The sequence below is a fragment of the Vidua macroura genome, chromosome Z, assembly GCF_024509145.1.
Source record: "Vidua macroura isolate BioBank_ID:100142 chromosome Z, ASM2450914v1, whole genome shotgun sequence".
NCBI lineage: Eukaryota > Metazoa > Chordata > Aves > Passeriformes > Viduidae > Vidua > Vidua macroura.
The window spans coordinates 23430665-23450937 of NC_071611.1; the positions used below are offsets into that span (position 1 = coordinate 23430665).

The 20273-nt window shown below is 42.6% G+C and overlaps 2 protein-coding genes and 1 long non-coding RNA gene across 4 annotated transcripts in view; 2 read left to right on the forward strand and 1 right to left on the reverse strand.

Annotated features, from left to right (window-relative positions):
• Positions 1-18059, forward strand: part of LOC128822291 (uncharacterized) — a 28035-nt gene extending 9976 nt beyond the window's left edge. Inside the window, exons 2-3 of the mRNA XM_054003981.1 lie at positions 777-1249; positions 17580-18059. Coding sequence (XP_053859956.1) covers positions 777-1249; positions 17580-17753 — 647 coding nt within the window. The 3' untranslated portion in view covers positions 17754-18059. The remainder of the gene's footprint in view (positions 1-776; positions 1250-17579) is intronic.
• LOC128822585 (uncharacterized) lies at positions 2436-12509 on the reverse strand. Of its 2 annotated transcripts, none has more exons than XR_008441502.1 (3): positions 11995-12509; positions 3844-3977; positions 2436-2670 (listed from the first exon to the last, which is right to left on the reverse strand). It is a non-coding gene; the product is annotated as an uncharacterized LOC128822585 (long non-coding RNA). The 2 variants fall into 2 exon arrangements; XR_008441501.1 differs by having other exon boundaries at positions 2436-2673.
• On the forward strand, positions 12528-14949 carry LOC128822583 (heat shock factor protein 5-like). Its single transcript, XM_054004343.1, has 2 exons — positions 12528-13163; positions 13690-14949. The coding sequence occupies exons 1-2, from the start codon at positions 12604-12606 to the stop codon at positions 13775-13777; spliced, it is 648 nt and encodes a 215-aa protein (XP_053860318.1). The 5' UTR covers positions 12528-12603; the 3' UTR covers positions 13778-14949.
• Positions 18060-20273: the final 2214 nt, after the last annotated feature.

The window sequence follows — 20273 nt, forward strand, 5'->3', positions numbered from 1 at the left end:
CCTGTAGATACCTTCTGTGCTAAACAAATGCAGTGTTGCCTTACCTGTATTTATTCAACCTTTCACTGCAATAATGAATTTGACAGCCCAGAAATCTCTGTTATTTGGACTAGATGTTAATTAAGAGGCTGTGGAATTGGCTTTGGGTGTAAGTAATCCTACTAAGTGCTGAAGCACTGACTGTGTGCAGTGCGCTATCCACTTGATGACACATGCAGGCAGCCTTGGTTCTCCTTCATAAAGGGGTAACGTCAAATTCCCTCACAGAACAATCAAGAGGTTATTGTTACAGATGAACCCTCTCAGTCATTAGTGCAAACAGAAGTTCAGCAACATGTGTGCCACTTCTGTGCATTTTGTGGCTAAAGAAGCTCAGGGGAACAATTCTCTGATGAACAATTCTTTATGTAGCTGAAGATTGTCACTTTGTACAACCACACAATCCTTTGAATGCATTCAGGGTGGGTACATCTGCTTCCTTTCCAAACAGGATAGCCCAAGGAACCATTTGGGTCCACACATTATTGACATATATGCTCCAATGTCTGGAAACACAGTGAGCTGAGGCCAACTTAAAATCCACACGGTACATAAACCCAAGAGCACTTCTCAAATATTGATTAATTAACCTTCATAGTGTCTTTTTGACACAGAGGCGTACATACAAAATTAATTAACAAGGGTTTGTTTGTTTGTTTTTTCCTTTTACCACGACGGGGCTGGCATTACCTAACTCCAACAAAAAAACCTACACAATCTAGGAAAAACTTAAATAGCAAAACAGCGACACCCACTGCTGGACATCACAGTTGCAGCCTTACGCTCCTCGAAAATAAAGCGAAGGGAAAAACGCCAGGGAGGGGAAAGCCGAACTCCCAAGGGGCTCGCGAACCTTCTCCCGTTCATCGCCACGAACCTCAGGCTGCGGTCTCAACCTTGGGCCCCTGGGCTGTCCCCAAGGGCCGTGGTCATTCAGCAGGGAGACACTGACGAAGGAAGGAAGGGTCTCACGGTGACACCGCCCCCTCGCCTCGTGTGCCCCGCTGCCTCCCCTGGCCGCAGCGACACAGACGGGGGGACGAGCGGGAGGCGCGGGATCACGGCCGTGCTGTCTCCGCAGCCGCAGCGTTGGAGCGTGAGGATGCTCCGCGCTAGAGAGGAGCTACCGGCGGGACTGCAGTTCGCCAGCCCCGGCCAGAATGTCCTGCAGCGGGAGAGAGGGGTGCGCGGACGTGACTGTGACACTCGGGTAGGTACCGAAGATCCCTGACTTTCTCCCGCGCGTCGCCGCCCAGGGCGGGCTCCGCATCCCTCTCCGCTGGGAAGCAGCTGGTCCCTAAGCGCCCTGGGCACTTCTTACTGACGGCTCGGCAGGAAGAGGTGCTGTGGCTCACGCGCTATCAGCAGTGCGCGCAGCCCCGGTGCGATGTGAGAGGCTCCCGCCGTCTTCCTTCGCCTTCCCCAAGTGCCGGCGGTGGCCTCGAAGCGGGGCCGGGGGCGCCGGGGCCGCGTCTCTTACGGTGTGCGGTGGCCTGGGGCTCGGCGCCTGCGCCGGACGACGCCGGGCTCGGCAGCGGAAGCCCTGGCCAGGCCGAGGTCGCTTCAGCGCTTGGAGCTTGTGGCTGTGCGAGGGGCTTTCCTCGGGTGCGAACGTTGGTGCTCTTGGCGAAAATCGGAAGGGCCGGCAGCCGCGGGGAGCTGTCCCGGCTACTGGCGAGACCAGCAGCGAGGCAGCGTTTCTCGGCTGTAGGAAACTGCTCCCATCAGGGAAAGGTACAGACTGGTCTGTCAGGGTCGTTTCTCCTCCCTCTTCTTGAGTTTGTAACTTAAGGCAGGGATGGTCAGAAGAGGTCTTTCCCCCTTACCTGAAGGACAGGGTATTTTCTTGCTATGAAGCCAAATGGAAGAGAGAAAATAACCAGCTAGAAAGGGAAAGAAGTAATAGAAGCCAGTCTGTAGTTGTATTAACATAACTACGTTTGTTTTTCTACTGCTGCTGCTAGTTGGACTGCCGTGCTGAGATGGCTGCAGAGCGCAGCAGTGTCTTGGGATGCACTGTGCTGCTGGGAAAGTCCAAATTGGTCCAGAAGGGTACTGCTTAGCCCTAAAGTAATTCTCTCTGGCTCTGCTACTTGTAGGTAGGCTGGCTTAAGATGCAGAAGTGATGTCTGCAATGGACACCTTTACTGACAATCTTTCTTTTAAATACAGGGTAATAGCACAGCTGAAATTTTAAAATAAAACCAGCTGCTTGAATCTAGGTGGGGGGAAGACAATGAAAAAAGAATCCACCTGAAACTGGTGTATGTACAGAAAGTAGTTAGTGAGATGGATGAATGAGGCCAATCTGGAGCTGTTCTAGACACGGCAGTGCTTATTGTGGCTTTGGATTTTCGCAATGGATCTCGGTAATTTCTGAAAGGATTGATGGAATATATGTTTTACAGTTGTGCTTTATTTTTGGTCAGAAATGTATATGAATCAGTATTAGTACTGGTATATGGACTTGGGTTTTCTAACATGTCATTTAAGAAGGCATGAGTGACATGAACTGACCACTTATCAGAGCTGATACGGGCTTCTGTCTTGCACTGAGTTACTTAGAAGACTGATCTGTAGTTACCATTCTCTTGCTGTTTCCTTTTATACACATTCTGGCATGTCAAAGACCTGCTGGAAGCAGAGAGAAATTCAAAGTTAATAATTTCTTGGTTTGGGGATTTTTTTTCAAGAACACTGGGCTTTAGTTTAATAAAACCACATTTGAAAGTTTCGGGTGAGGATGCATCGGTATGTAATTGTTGCTAAAAGAGAGGAATATTGCAAACCTGTTTTGAGGTGCAGGCTGTCTTTTCTCTTTTCCTTTCATAAGAAGATCAAGTTATGCCTTATCAGACCTTATGGGTAATACAAAACTTCTTAATGGTATCTGGTAGTTCAGCAACTTGAATACTTTGTGTGTTAGGTAAGAGAAGTCTGCAAATAGCTAGATGGTACAGCCTATTATTAGTACTGCTAATGCAGTAGTAGGTGAAAACATACAAATATTAGTAAGATCATTCTAATAAGCAGATACGAGTGCTAGAAGAACACACTAAGTATGTTACATATATGTTATTTAAGCACTAAAAGGAATTGACATAATTTGAAATCTTGACTGCATTTTTACTTTTTCCCCTTCCCTGCTTCAAATTGAAATGATGAAAATTACTTTACCTTCAGACTTCCTACCTAAATATATATGCCCAAACTACGTATTGGCTAAGTCTGGAAAAAAATTAATAGTTGGACTCAATGAATTAGAGTTCTTTTCCAACCTAAATGATTTTGTCATTTAAGTAACAAAAACAAAAAACAAAATGAAAAAAATTCTAGCTTTCAAAACCATCTTCTTTTGTTACCAATAAGAAAATATTTTTTGGAAAATATTTTTGTAGAGAATAAAGCATGCACTTTTAATGTGTATTTTCAAGTGATAAAATACTCCTGATCAAACTGTCTGGTCAAAAATTAATCCAAGTTCAGATCCACCAGGACTGGATGTTGTTACAGCACTCAGTTTATCTGTAGTTTTTATACTTCACGTATCACTACTGAATTTGTCTGACTCTTTTGTGTTATTGTCTGTAATGTAATAATAGTAATTAAGTATAGAGCTAACTAGGAATGTAGACTGCATTGCATAGCATAATGTTCAGTATACAGTTTATTACTGGTACTCAGAGTGATTTTAAAGTCTAACAAGTGAGTGAGTTATACTGTGGCTGATGAGCTGCTGGACTTTGTGGTCCTTGCTTGTAGTTGTTTGTAAGAATTCCACCAGCTCAGGCCTTAAACACTTACCCTTCATGTGGATATATGCTGGGGCAATACAGGGTCTAAAGTCAAGGGATATAAATACAACCACTCTGTTACCCAGAAAGGAACCCTGAAGCAACAGAATTTCTCCTTAGGTGGAATAACTGCTCCTGCAAAAACTGACAAATAAATACAAGATATTAAAACAAGGAAAATGGTGTCATTGTGCTTTATCAGACAATGGACCTGTTTCAGGTGTGGGACAGTAGACAGCAAGAATCTCCACAATGCAGTATTCATATAAGTGGAGAAAGAAGAAACACTTGACGTTATCAAGTACAGGTGCCTCAGGCAGCAGGTGAGTATACTTCTGAGTGTGGTGCAGAGTGACCAGCTCTGAGCTGGAGCTGCAGTGGTTTGAGAGGAGCATCCATCAGGAAGACCGTGGATTCTAGTGAGCTGTGAACCCAATGAGAGCTGCAGACTCTTGTGCCTCTTGAGGCCTCTTGTGGAGGAGAGGCATTGTCAATAAGACACGTGACGACTTAGCCTGAATTACTACCTAGGACAGTTCATCACCACTGATTTAGAAATTAAAATGTAATCTGCAAAACAACTCTTGAAAGGTACGCAGCTGCTGCTGAGAGGACTCTGACCTTCAGTCAAAATATTTTAATGGGCGCTGAACAGAAGAAATCCTGTGGTCTGACACAGTGCATTGCTTTGGATTGTGATACTAAAAATGTAATTAATGGTTTATGGAATGATCATAACAGAATTGCAAAAGTTCTAGTAAAAATAGTGAGAACTTCTCAGAAAAAAAGTAGAAGATTGTTGTCCAGGGAGTGTTCCCAGAAGGCCAAGAGAAAATCCAGGGCTGCAACCTACTTTGATCTAAGGAAGCTTAAGAGCAGATAGCAGAAAGTCCTAAGATGCAAATATAGTAGTGTGGTGGCTTCTCCAGAGCTGCTGGGCCTCTTGGATTCCCTATCCTGTGTAAAATGGCATGTAAACAGGTCTTGGTGTTCTTAAACTGAGACCAGTGAAGTTACTGAAAGGTTCATATTTTGGCATAGCAGCTCTAATTCAGTTATACTGTTGCTTAATTGCTCTGAAAGACCATTAGCTGCAGTTTGTCTGAAGTATTTTTTTCCACCTTATCTGACAAAATAAGTTTTCTTGAATACATTTAAAAGCATAGAATCCTTGGAATCTTGTAGTGTTTTGATAGTAGAGCTTCTGTTGATTTATTACTGTTTTTTTTTTTTTTTTGTCCCTTACAAGTATCAAGGATATAAACACAGACAGGATTTAAGCTTCTGAAGCGAAAAACACATCCAGCTTCACTGTACCTAGCAGAAGTAGATAACATTATGCTCAGTCATGGCAATTTTAATAATTTTAACAGCTTTTAGCTGTTAGTTCTTCTTTTCAGATTTGTTGAAGCTGAAAAGAAGAACTAACAGCTAACAGCTGTAGAACCCATGCATTTCTGCATTAAATTGCAAGTTCTGGACAAAAACCTATTACACTGGCTCTTCACTCATTATTTGTTTTGCCTGAGGTTACTAGGAAACAAAATCCCTGATACCTTTGAAAGGTATTAGGAAAGGGTTTTTAGCTGTTACTAGTAGTTTGTAGTGAGGGGGGGAGGCGGGGAGAAAGCAGTATTTTTCTGATTTAGCAGATATTTTTTCTCTCTAGTTATATACAGAGTGAACTCACCAATGCCTAGGTAAGCTGCTTTTGCAAACTCTTTTTATTTGAAGGACATGGATAGGATGGTTTAGATTAAACTGGAAGAGTAGTCCTTATTTTTGTTTTGAAAAGTGAGCAAACAATCTTTTTTGAAATCCTGATTTTTTTTTAATTTCTCCTTTCCATGTAACAGTATCTGCAGTAGTCTTGTTAGATGTAAATGACAGAGCTAAAAATTGGGAGGGTGGCAGATTAGTCTCTATCTCTTTACAGCTGAAAAAAGGTTAGGAAATCTGTAATAAATTTGTGTTTTGGTCCTTACATGTTTTAGGTCAAGTCAAGACAGGGAGTAAAATTTGGGCATTACATATGCAAGAAAGGCTGTCTTTTTTAGATTGTTGGTGTCTTCATTTATGGAACACCATGAATTTTGTAAGAGTTAGTAATTTAGTAAAAGCCCCAGGGAAAGTCTGCTGTATCTTATCACATATTTATATTATTACTTGTATTTCTTTAAGATCATTCACATCTTCCTTGGGAGTTGCCTCTTTGAGCTTTATAATTTTGAATGAGTCAGGCACAAATCATCATCCTATAAAAATGTATACTAATAATTTTTCTGCTGTGATTTATTTCCATTGACTTCAGTTGCCATATACCTGGAAGGTGCATGGGAGGCATTACACTTGCATATGTTTATAGGATTAGGTTATTTTGTATCGAAAGCAGATTGCAGCTCTTTAATACACATACCTAGAAAGCAAACCATCTGTGGTGAGGTTATGATGATCTGATAATTTCAGCCTTGTTTTTGTTTATTATGGTTGAAATCTAAAGGATCAGAAGTCATGTATCATCACAACTTTTTCCTGCTGTTTTATAGTAGCTCATTCTCTTTAAGTCTTATTTACATAAAACTATAGTTGAAATGTAATCATATTCTCAGAAGGGTGTGGACATGGAATTAGCAAAAATAAAGTAAAAATAAATATATCTGTAATTAGAAAATGAGTGTGGCTTTCTCTTTGCAAATCTGGTAACTTTACACCAGGCTCATGCCCCCCAGGATTTTTTTGTATAAAAAAGGAGGTGCACTGACTCATTAAATGTCAAGTTGAATAGACAGGAACAGAGTAAAATCAATTTTCAAATAGCTGTATGAGGTTTTGCAGGAGTTATAACTTGATACAATAAAGTGGCTGAGGGGCATAACTTCTGGTTGTTGTTGGAGCAGTTCTAGGTAACACTGGGCTTCAGGGGTCTCTCAATATTAAAAATTCATTGTAAGGGCTACATTTCCAATTTTACCAAGAAGCAAGCAAGGCAAGTAAGTATACTACTGCATGACAAACAAATTATTCAAAATAGAAGAAAAGGAAAAATCCTGCTCTAGATCACACTAGAATGATTAGTGAAAGATAAAAGCCCTCTTGCAGCACCTCAAGGAAGCATTTCTAGTGCTTGCAGTTGGAACAGGTGGTACTTGAAATTACATCTTTGACAGGAGATACTGCCCTCCTTCGCCTTCAGAAATGTATTTTCTGGTGCTCAATGAAGCATTGCTAGCTGTACAATGAATCAGATGCTCCCAGTGGAAAAAGTACCAGGAATCAACTCATTGATTGGTCTCTTATCTTATTGTGGCTTGAAAAAAATAGGCTTTTAAAAACAGATACTGCTCACCAAAGCAGTTAGATGGAATTCTGCTTGCTTCTTTTCTATTCAAACATCAGACACTTGAGTTTTTTGGGCTATTTCTAGTTCTTCCAAAACTGTGTTTCAGGTAAATGACTACCCCTTATCACGGACATTTGCTTTGTGACCTACCAAGGAATATATATAAGGTTTGCTTGCTTTACTCTCAAAGTGGGCCTGATGATACCACTTTAGTATGAAACTTCAGTGTGATTATGTGGAGATTTTTTAACTGCCTGTGGAAAACTGTGGACACTTGCAGGTTTTGAAGAAAAGCAGTATTGATGAGGAATAGAACATGCACTGAGGTGCAATTTGAGAGGGACTTTAGGAGGAATCAAGGCAATGGCACTGTTGCAGGGCATCCCCCTACCACAGAAGAGCTTATCTGCTCTGTCAATCAGCTGGTGCAGTAGTTCTGGTGCAATAGCTCTGGACATTTTCCCCCCACACATGACCTTATGAGATAACCCAGGCCAGCTCTCTGACTTGTAAGTCATCACTTGCTAGTTATTCCTCTCTGTGGCACCAGGGGTAGAACTCCTAATAAACACCTGAATGTGAGAACAGATATGGGGAGATAAGCTGGAAATTTGTGACTGAGAGACACTACTTTACAAACTATAAAAGCTACACAAACTTTCATGGAAGCAGAAACCTCCTACACACACCCTGGAAATGTGTGGGACTTCTCAAGGAGACTTTGGATGCAAATTTGCTGGATACTTTCCTGGGAACTGAGTGAAAGAATTCTGTGTATACTCCAACACCAATTTGGTGGTAAGTTACATTGAATCCTAATCTATACTATTTATTTGCTAGCTGTAAATATAGGTACCTTTATCATGCACTGTATTTTGTCTACTAGTAGTTCTTTTTGTTTTACTTCCTTGTAGTAACTAGTCTGTTTATAGTCTTATGTCTGTTAATTTTGTTAATTCAATAAATAATTCATCTTGTAATAGACCTAATCAACCATTATTAAGAATTTGTGAGTGAGAGCAATCTGTGGCACAGGCCGCCTCAAACAGCCACTCTCAAAAATCTGCATCAAAGGCAGGACTTGTCTGGGCTCTCACCCTCTCATTCATCACAGGCAGCAGGACTGTATCAGTGCTGAAATAACAGTGAATGTGGTATCGCAGTAGCTCACGCGTTTAGGAATCCTGAAGCTAGTCATAAAGAAGCATAGTAAGAATAGTATGAAAGTACTGGTGTTTAATTGCTACAAGAAAATCTCTAAAAAAATGCAAAAATGATCAGTGCTGACATCTCAGAAGGGTTTAATTTCTCCCAGCAAATAGCAGTCTAGTCTGACAAATACCTGTTCTGCATTCATCTTAAGTACTTCAGGAACACTGAAAACGTCAAGGGTGCCTTTGCTTTTGGCAATGCCTGTCACTTGTTCTTAGATGTCCAGAGCTTGCACTGCCTGGCAGAGGCCTGCAAGTCCAGCAGAGGTATTTCAGGAGCATTGCACTGCACAACACCTCTGGCAACACCTTGGCTTTGTTACTGTTCTTTGATGTCCTTACTACAGGCACTGACCTGATGCAGGACAAAAAGATAATGACAAAGGTATTGGAGAGATAAGGGACTCTACTCTTGCTTTCCCTATTGTCATAATCAATTTTATACCAATATTTTCAGCACAGGGGAACCTGTCCATTTTCTCTCCAGAAGGCAGTGGTCTGGGGGAATTTGGATCTGATAAGGCTGAGCAGGGGTCAGAAGAGGTGTGGGAGCACCACAGGCAGAGCAGCAGGATGGGCATGCAGCTCTCACATGTGCTCTCTGAGTGTAGCTTGGACTAACTGTGCCAAGGACAACCTTGTTGCAAGGCTTGTGAGTAACCACATCTTGCAATCCTTGATGGAAGTTAGATAGATCAAAGCCGCATCCAGGTATCCTCTAGATTCCTCTAGGCATTAACATGACCGCTTAAAGTTTGTTGATATTGTATCTTTATGAGGTTTTATCTCATCTAGAGCAAATGTGGCTAACCAGAAAGATTTTCAGAGTGGAAGTTCTTCATGGAAGTAAGGGATTTTCAGAGTTTTGAAGACTCCTGAAATGCAGACTGTGTCTGATATGGCAGCAAGAAAATATTCTTGGGCAGTCTTGTAACATCTGAGTATTTCCACCTCTTCCTATACTCAACTGCCTTAATAAATAAGTAAATGCCACTGCCCCTGTCTCATAGAAGAAACTGAGAGATGGCACAGCTGTGACTTACTACTCATTATAATAAGGAGGTTGGTTTTGGGACCCTTCTGCCACTAGACCAGTGACTCTGATTTTGCTTGTGAAATGACAAAGAAAGGGTGGCAGGGCACATGGGAAGAAAGAACTATTGAAAGGCTGTGAAATACAATATAAGTAAAGTTAATCTGACTTTAGAATTCCAGATATCTGTTCTGAGTCTGCAGCTTTAGTTGAGGTGGTAAATGACCCACACAAGTAAATCTGAATATAGCTATACCATAGGAATGTGCAATCAGTTTTCAAGCTTTTGCCTGAGTAAACAGCAATTTGTTTGAGACAGTTTGCAAATCATTGATTTTTGATTAGCTATTATAAAAAGTCTCAGTCATTGCTTCCAGACTATTGCATTGGATGCTTCAGTGCCTTTGAAAATATGAGCTTGTGCCTGAGCAGACTGAGCTTGCTTGGTTCACTTATTTTATTTGAGTATTTTGCTAAAGATAAAAAGCCCCTTGTATGTGAGAACTCCAGCATGACAAAATAGTGTTTTGTAACCTCTGACAATTTGTTGGGCTTATTTCTTAAAAAGCAAGTTGAACCCCTCTCTCTGATCAACTTCACAGAGATGACTGCTGGACAGTGAATTGCAAGCAGCTATGTGATATGACTTAGGGGGAGGACAGCAAAGTTGTAGATCTGCTGGCCCAGTGCCAGACCACCTGCTTTGTAACCTAAGAGCAGCTATTTATAGTAAAATTTAATTGTCAAAGCTAGTCTTGGCTGCTGCTCCACTTCACTCCTGCCAGCTGCAGAGCCATTGTGCTTCCTGCTCCACCTGTGCAGGCCAAATCATCATATGCAGTTGGCCCTGTGAGTTTATTCAGCCTCTGCCCTCTCTCTCTCTGGCTGCAGCCTTGACCAAAGTCAGCAGTCAGTAACGTTTTTTCAGGTTTGTCTGATTTTCCAGCTGTGAATCCAAGGAACAATTTGTTTTTTTCAGGGCAAGAGCAAAAGTGCTGGCCCAGGCAGACTGTTTGGTAGGTATTTTTCAGTAAGCTTCAATCACACAGCCAGCACAAGTATCCATAGCTAAGGTTAAATGGAGCAGAAAACCACAATATTTGCAAGTGATAGAGGGAGTGCTGTCTCCGTCACTCATGCTATTTTGCACATAGGCCTCTTTTGCTGGAAAAGCAATATGCAATGACAGTGATCCTGAAGTCTATACAATACTGCACCAAAGGATTAATCCCTTTACTCTTCAATAGCTTCTTGGCTAGATAATCTGGTTCCATTGAATTTCAGCCAGAGATTGCCCATATATTAAAAAAGACTGTTTCTCTTTCGACAAATAATGGCTGAGCTGTCTCTCCCTGATGTACTGCTGACTGAAAATCATTCTCCTTCATACCCATATTATAGAAGATGTGTTAGTCAGCATGCTTTAGTCTGCATGCATGCATGCATGCATGCAAAAAAAAAACCCAAAAAAACTACAAAAGAAAACCATTTAAGGACCTTCTAAAGGATCAAGGCATAAAAACAGATTCTGATTATCAATACACAGCAATTGCATTAAAATGTGGGTCTGTGAGCCTTTCTTCAGCATTTCGTAATTGTGGGTCCTGAATAGTTTTTGATAAATAGCAGCACCTAACAAGTAGTTACCATATGGTAACAGGGGCAATTAGTCATCCATATCACATTCCAGCAATTGTGTTGTATTTAATTAACGTAACTGTGCCCAGGACATTGCAACCAGCTTCTGGTTTATGTTTTACCACTTCCCTTTCACATCCTGAGTCAAGAGCACAAGTGTCTCTGAGGCTTTTGCAAAAGTCCCTTAAGCCATTTTAGGGTGACAGCACTCCTATTCCCTTTGTTCTGCCATGAAACATTCCTTTTTTTTTTTTTTTTTTTTTTTTTTTACTGAAGATCTGCAGTCACTGACCTGCACTGCTCATTATGGGTTCCCAAGATAGAGGTAATGCTCTGATGCATGTGGCATAGGTGACCTTTGGGTCTGAGGAGTGGTTGATGGTCTGTGCTACCATCCACAGGTAATGGATTGATCCAGGCAATGCCCACTGCCTCTCCAGAGTGAGCACAGCTAGTCTGTCATGCCCATGGCCCATGGCCAGGCAGGGATGTCCTGTCACCGGCACCAGGGTTGTTCTTCATGTCCCCTGAACCCCTTCCTGCCTGGCCCCCCATCCACCCTGCATTACCCCCTCAGCCAGATCACTCACAGGAACAACGGGAGCTGCTGGTGGACATCCTCAGGGATGTCAGGTCTGAAGGAACTGGGGAGCCACTGAAGGGACAGGAGACTGAGGGGCAGCGGAGGGGCTGAGAGGATGTAGTGGGGATGAGGGGTCTTGGGTAGCTGAGGGGGATGGCAGAGGCTGGAGGGCTGAGGGATGGCAGGGGGAGAGGACTGAGGACATTAGGGTGTGGGCTGGGGACACTGAGGGGACATGAGGGAACTGATGACGTAAATACTCAAAAAGCATATGCTTTGCAGTAAGTATCTCAGTTGTGACAAGACACTGAGACCCATTGTTTAAAGTTTTATAAACCATAAAAAAGTTTTCTTACCAAGGAAGGAAGTTGTACAACCAAGACAGCAGACTGTGAGACAATTCATAAGTCATTTCCTCAGATGAACTTGTGGCCATGAATGTATAATGTAAGGTAGGGGCCATTCCCCAGATAACCACCAGAGACCCTCTTGAGACTGTTACCCAAATTGTAACGCATGCTCAAGCTATAAAGTGTACAGATTTGAATATGTAAATAATGGGGACGAGAATTCTGAAACGGTGCGGGCATGTGTTAGGAGGAGTGGTCCCCCCTGCACCCAGCGCTGAAATAAAGTAACGCCTGCTTTCTAAGACTGAAATTACAGTCCTAGAGGGTTGTATTCTTCCCGACCTTTCTGCGACGCTGAGGGCAGTAGGGTCTGGGCTGGGGGCACTGAGGGGACCGGAGGGCTCGGAGGGCCCCGGCGGTGCTGAGGCAGCGTGGCGCGGTCTGAGGGTCGCGAGGCTGAGGGTCCCCGCGGGGCCGCGCTGACGCCGGCACCAGCCGCGCGTCGTGCGTCGGGCGCGTGCCGGTGCCCGGCGGGGGCGGCGCCGCCCTCGCGCGGCGGCTGTTGTCGGCGTTGGGCGCGTGCCGCCGCGTGTCGCGACAGTTCCGCCCGGCGCGATGGCGAAGCCGCAGCTGCCGGCTGGTTTCTGCCCCTCCTCAGCCGCCCTCTGGCCCCGCACCTTTCCCATGAAGCTGTGGCTGCTGGTCAACAGCCCGTGCGTCCACTCGGTGCGCTGGGACGCCCGCGGCGAAGGGCTATTCATCGACCAGGGGCTATTCGAGCAGGAGCTGCTGGGCGTGGGGCCCAGCGCTGCCGGGGAGGTGAAGCTCTTCAGAACGAAGAACTACGGCAGCATCGTCCGCCAGCTCAACCTATACGGGTTCCACAAGCTGACGGTGAGTCTGGCCGGCAGCACGGTCGGGTCCAGGCCGAGGCCGGCCACGGCGGGGGAAGATACCAGCTACGCTGATGGGCCCCTGCACCACTTCTGGAACCCGCATTTTTGCTACGGCTGTCCCGATCTCCTCGTAAAGATCAAGAGGCTGACCAAGGCCGACAAGGAGAAGTTGGACGCTGGCCTGGAGGTGACCAGCCGCCTGCCCGACGATTTGCAGTCCATTACTGGAAGGAGACATGCTGCTGTCGCCCACGTCCCTCGGCGAGGTCGGAAGGAGCGGTGAGACGGGCAGGTCATGGGTGGCCGCGGTCGGCCTGGGGGTGGCATGGACTTAGAAAATTGGCACTGCCCTGGGGGGAGCGAGGCACCTGCCCTTGCTAGTGGCTGCTCTGTTCACATGGTGTAAGAAAAGGTTTGTTCTTCAGGAAGGTAAATCTGCTGCCAGTAAACACAGGGAATGTAATTACAAATTGCTACAACTGTGCTGCCTATATATAAATACACAAATATCAGTATATGTATCTGAATATCTATATACCTCTCACTGTGTAACTCACAGGTCCTGCTTGTATTATCTACAACGAATGACATGGTTTGCAGTGTTTCAGTGTGCCTGTAAAGTGCCAGCAAGGACCTAAAACTAATATACACACCAAGTTGTCCTTAGATAAAAGGTGCAACATGTATTCTTTCATATGTTTAAAATCTTTGTAATAAAAAAAAAAAAAGTTGCCCAAAACACAAGTTCAGTGTGCTTTGAAAATGAAGAGGCCAATCATCTGCTTTTTGCATCTTGCGTTTTCAGCTGTGGGAAACCATATACAACACAGAGAAGAACGGAAAGGAGAAAGGAAGACTTTGAGATCTACTGTAGGAACACACAAACTGAGTAATTTTCAATGTTCTCAAATTCAGGAAAAAAAGTTCATAGAAAAGTCAGTTATTATCTCAATAAAATGTTGCTTGATGCAATGTGCTAAGAGCTATTATTCAACACATACTTGTTTTCTAAAATAGGAATTGTTAAGTAACATTCATGGACCTGAACTGAAAATATATCCATGGATACTTTGTAAAGTTCAAAACCTTGTCTTTTCCTACAAATAATATTTCACCAGGCTCTGTCTCTCTTTATTTTTTATTTTGTTTTAAATTAGCTTCTGATGTTATTTCACATCACTCACATTACATAGCTCTTGGCCATATTGCTTTTCTGATAACACTAAGATGTGATAATATGAGGCCTGCCTTAGATATCTGAAAGACATTTTTCACCTTTCATCCAAAGAAAAGTTCCCCAGCCCAGGACATAGCAAACAGTGGCACAATTACCTGGGCCATTACTGGGATGGCTGAGGATAGGCAGTATAGTGATAGTGTAGCGCAGCAGAAACATTGACCGATGTGACATTGGTAACCTCCATTAGCACAACAAGGGGAAACAGATGAGATAATCCAGAAGATCCTCCTAATTTTGGGATGGGAATGAGCTCAGAAAGCCTAGAGGTTTTGTAAAGCTTTTGCAAAAGGCTGTGTCTGATTCACATGGCCAGCACTGCCTCATTGCTCTCTGCTCCCTGTGGGTAGACAGCTCCTACCCAAATCTTCAGTCTATGTTGTCATCTCTCTTCTCTTAAGACCATTTTATAATAGTGGGGAGCAAATGGAACTAAGTGAAATTAAGACATAGCACCTCAAACCTGCAAGGCTATTTTAGATGTTTAAGTACAGTACCCAAACAGGCACCTGATTCACAGCCTGAGGTGTCCTTCCACAAGTTTACTACTGCAAATCACTGAGTCGTGGTGCTACCTAAGGATACCATGGGTCCTTCAGATCTCAGAGTTGCTATGTCATACATGGAGAGAAAAGCTGGAGCAATTTATGTAAAAATGTGTTCAGGGCAGATACTATGAGAGAAGGTTCTATGGCTTTTATGATTCTGGGGTTCAGATTAGATGATCATAATGCTGCTTTCTGGGCTCAGCTCTCATGAATCAGAGCCAAAAATCACACATATGAACTCCTTTAAATAAAGATTTAGAAGTCTGATTGTTGCAATGCACAGTTCATCAGTTGTAATTTATTGACATGTTTTGGGTTTTTTTCCCCTGATGCCCTCATAGTGGACATAAATGAAAACATTCTGATCAACACTGCCTTTCTGTATTTTACCTGAAGTGGCCATGGCAAACCCCTGCATAAAGAAGATGAGTTAATGAAATTATCGTGAACCACAGCTAATGTACCTCTGGCATAGTGAAGCATTTAAACTACATTCCTAAAGACATGTTCCTCTTCTGGGGGAGTCACTCAGACCTTAATTGTACTTAATGCAAATATATTTACTAATGCAGAGAGAAAGGGAAGGAATGGGAGAGTTTCTCAATCTTTTTAAAAGCACACAGAAGAGAGATGTCTAAAGGAAAATGCAAAATGATAAATGCTGCATACTGTCATCTCACCAAATATGTATCATCTCACTTTGTGCTGCAAGTGGGAACAGCAACTGGCAAGTACAGTTGAAGTGTGTTTAAAAATAAAAACCACCGGTCTACTAGAAGATATTAAGTGTAATATCATCAATGAATCTTAGAAATTCACTGTGCAGGGAACCACTTACAGCCATAGGAAACATCCTAACTGTCTGCTCAGGGGGCAGAAACATCATAACAGGACAACAGCCACAACAGAGGGAGCACAGCCAGTGCTAGAAGAGGGGAAAGACAGTGGCCAGACTCTAGAAACACCAGAAGCCTGGAAAGGAAAGCATCTTCTAAAAACTGAGGCAAATCAAGACACATCCCAGAAGAAATACTTATCTGAATTGGAAATAAATTTAAAGAGACACTGGTGGCCCTACACTGTGTCAAGGACTGCAGCCATCCAGCAAAAGTTCTGCTCTGCCTCACTGCCTGCCAAGCATGGTATGCCTCTTCTGAAGCTGATGTCACTGTCAATGCTGTGACATTGCTGTCTTCCATTCACCCAAGTCCCTGTAACACAGCAGAGTGAGCAGAGTTCACTTTGACCTGTGACCCCCAGGGGGACCAGGTTGCTCAGGAATGATGCAATGTCCCTGTCTCTTGTTCCACCTAATGAGATTCCACATAGTACTTCTCTCTGCATATTGTGATGTGTTTATACGCTGCTAAGTCAGAGTGGCATCTCTGTGGCAAACAAGTTGTATTTGCCAGTGACCTATGAGAAGCAGAAGCGCACACATAATGGTTCATTTAGTGCCAAATTCAAGTTTTGTTGGCTGATTTAAATTACTTTTCTTTCTGCTTCTTAAAGGTCAGCCACTTCTGAGTAACTCAAACTCATAACTGGAGATCTGAAAGTAGGCTAATAGGTGAATGACCCAAGGGAGGGAGGGAGGGAGGGAGGGAGGGATGGATGGATGGATGGATGGATGGATGGATGGATGGATGGATGGATGGGAGAACAAATAGAATGTTTTCTCCATCCTTAACAGCCTCCTTCCAGCACACTGAAGTCCTGTAAAAGCATACTATACTATCGGAAGAGACTTCTGCCAAAATGCAGAAGGAAGGAAGAAAAACTGTGAGTCATCAGTCTATATTTTAAAAGAAAGGGATTGTTCTTTGGTGCCATTAACTGTTGGAGTTCCATCGATTTCTTTACAAAAAGCTGAAAATCTGGTTTAAAAAAATGAAAAGACTAGTGGGACATTTTAAAAAACTGGTGTGGCCAGAAAACTGTTGCCAAACTTGACACGTTTAGAAAACCCAAATACCTAAGAACATAAAACATTCAGGTAATTTTATTTTTTTCTTTTTTGATGGAGCAGTCACAGTGTTGCCCTGGAAACATCACTTAATGTATATTTGTATTTGAATTAAGACATTTACAACACCCAAACTAGCTAGCATACAATATATCCTGTGTTGTGGACAGGCTTAGAAAGAAACTTTAAAATAACAAAAAGGAGGCAGGTTAATTTTAAAAAGTAAGCTTGTTCATTACAAAACGAACAACTGGAAGGAAAAGCCGCAGGCTACTCCGGCTACTCTGGAGACTGTTTCAACAACTTAGTAATTGTAACCTAGGGGTGTTTCGAGGGAAACCGGCCCGAGGAAACACCCAGGTATGCGACACCCCAGGCCTTTTAAAGTCTCTCTCTTGTCTCCTGATTGGGGCGCTCAGGAGCCATGCTGTGATAGGTTTATTTCTCCGTTGCTGATTGGTTTATAAGTTGGTGCAGTCTTGGCCAATCATTTTGGAATTCTCGCCTCCTATTGGTTGGTCTGTCTTCCAATCTTGATTTAAGTAGTAGTTGTGTTCTATGATGTAATACTCCTAAAAGTTTCTCTGCCCTTTTCCAAAGATTGGCAACCCATCTCCTCCCTAGTTCCACTCGCCCTTTATACATGCACAACAGTACTGGGTTTTAATATTACTAATCACAATTTGATACTTGTATTAACAACATTTAACTTGTATTAACAACATTTTACCTCGTAACAACATTTAACCATTGTTAACTACATTCCCCAAAAGTTTAAATTTTATTTTTGTTCATAACATCCTGTTTCGGGTTTTCTACCTCCCAGGAGCAAGAATCAAAAGGTAGGCAGCAAATGCTTGTAGATAAAGGACTTGACTCTTTGGTAATCTTTGTGCAGGACATTTCCAGTGGCTGAGCTGATGTGTGGTCATGTGTTCCCCCAGGAAAAGAGAGACATAAGTTGGATAAGCAACAAGATGGAAAGACAAGGGAAGTCAGGAGGAGTTTGTCAGGCTTGCAAAGGAAGAAGCAGGGACATACCTGCACGCCACACTATGAAGGAGCAGAAGCAAAACTCATGCCTGGACATCTGTAACAGACAAGGCTTCTTAGTTTAGACAAATGGCCAGCAGGGATAAGAGCAACATGAAGAAACATCTTCAAGTGACAGAGAAGAAGCTGGTATGTACCCTAATTGAACAGTCTGTTGCTGACCTGTCTGCTGCGGGTCCATTTGTCATGGGCAGACTTACAGCAAAGAACAGTGTTTGAATGGACTCAGTGACATTTTGGCTCTACTTGAGGTCAGTGGCCAAAATGCTACAAGGCTCAAAAAGGTTAATTCTCACCTTCAACCTGTAAACCATTTATAAATCATTTATTAAATACAACTCTTTAAATTGTTGGACTGCTTAGTGTTTTCACTACTATGTATGCGTGACATTAATAAAAGTGCCATGGAATCCAGCTGGTGGAAGGAATATAAATATGGTGTTCCTGATGACAAAAGGAGTATAGACTTTCCTCAAGATTTGAATGTCCCACTTGAAAATAAACAAAGCATAACTGCAGTCTTTTTTTTTGAAATGTAAAAATCACAACAGCAGGTTTTGTTTCTGAAGAACACATTTGGAATGCCAAACTGGAATTCCAAACTGGAATTCCAAATGTTCACGAGCTTTAAATCAATACTGTTTAGCATCTTGATCAATATTTCAAATAATTCTGTTGAAATAGTGGCTTTTTTTTTCTTTATTCATTAGTATTAGCTATTGGACTGCTTAGATCTTATTTCTGTTGGTGCTTTTGCTTCCATGTTCTGTAATTGCACCTGTGATATCTGATTGTAATTTAGTTAACTATTGTCTTTATTTATAAATCTGTTATTACATTTATTTATCAGCATTATGATTAGAAAAATAATGGGTAAATATTCACTTACATCTAACAGAATAGGAACAGAAAACCACTTTTAACCACACTTCTTAATGACCCTGTAAGGGGATAAAACAGTACAGCAAGTAAAATTTAAGGGTGACATATGAAGCAAGCCATAATGTAAGCTTCATTGGATATTCTATCTATTTTACTGTAAACATTTGATTATGTCCAGCCTCTACATTAAATAGTATTACAAATTGTAAAGTCAGCTTCCGAGAATTTGAAGGCACGTTGAAACTTATACATTGAAAATTTGCATCTAAGAAAAACATTGGAGGAAAAATCCATCTCACTGCTTAGCCTGAAGAAATCACAGTAAGGAAAATAGCTCATAGTCACCTTTGCCAGACCTGGATATATATTGGAGTATGTACATATTGGAGTATGTACGTATTGGAGGGGAGTAGGCCATTGCCATACCGTGGTGAAGCAGAATTTCAGTGGGAAGGGACATCTTATCTGTGGGGTTTAAAGACATTTCTGACAAAAAGAATTGAGAGCATTGGGAATCCCCAGTCTGTGTACACAGCCCAAAAACACATAACAAAGAACTTTGCAGAACAAAAAGTTTAGTATTTTTAAAACAACTAAAAATTAAGTCTTATAGTGTGTAATAAAAAGGTCTTTGTTCATCAAAACGAACATTGAAAGAAAATAAGAATTTAAACTGAATAGAGAATTTCAGACTGTGAGAAGAGAAAGAGGAGAAAAAGAAAAGGGGGGGGGGTTTGATAAACAACAAGTATTCTGCTTAAGAATTGTGCAAATGCAGCTAGCACAGAAGACTGTGTAACTAACTATATACAAGCTAACTTTTAGGCCAAGGACAACTGGCAAAGACGATAAGGAGCCTTCATCCCTATGATCACCAAGGGCAGAGAGAAAAAGGACCCCCTAGCAACCAATTGCACCGGCGCAGAGTACATCGAGAGAAAATACGTCAACCGAAAAAGAGGGGGGACTATAAAACCAAAAAGGTCAAAGGGGGAAGGTGCGCCGTGGCAGAGTGGAAACTCCCCGGCCGCCCAGCGCTGTTTTTTTGCTTAATACTGCTTGCTTAATAAATTCTTGTTAATTGATTTATGTATAATTAGCCTCCCCAATTGAATTTGTCCATAACATAGTGCAAACTATAGTGTAAATTTATTCCATTGACTGCTAAAGCTTTTAGTTGCACAGTAATCCTAGTGGAGTCCTAACCCAGAACAAAGGTCACAAAGGCTCTGAATGAACAGACAGAAAGGCAAATACACATATTGAGAGCGGTTGCCTTTTAATCAAAAGGCAGAAGACAGAATAAGGCATCATGGGTGCTGTGAGGAGACAATTTATTTCTGTTTCCACAATGGATGTCAGCGGCACATGGGGGAGGGGTTGCACGTGTGCCACGTGCAGGAGGCGACTACGAAAAGCCTTGACTCTGGAAGGACTTTGCATGGTAACACCTCACATGGGACAGGCAGCAGGAGACACTGAACTGCCCAGAGGGGCTTCTTCAATCGGGTGCCGAAAGGTTGGACGGGGCCAACAGTCTCCCGCCAGCAGGCAGGCTTTGGGAGGGGCCAGAGGCGCAAAAAGTAACTGCGTAACAAGCGCCCCGGGGTTTTCCAAACTTGCCCTTTGTGGTTTCGGCTTGGGGCTTTTTTGAGACTGTGCTTTTGTTTTTGAAGCTTGGTTTTTTGATATTTGCTTTTCGA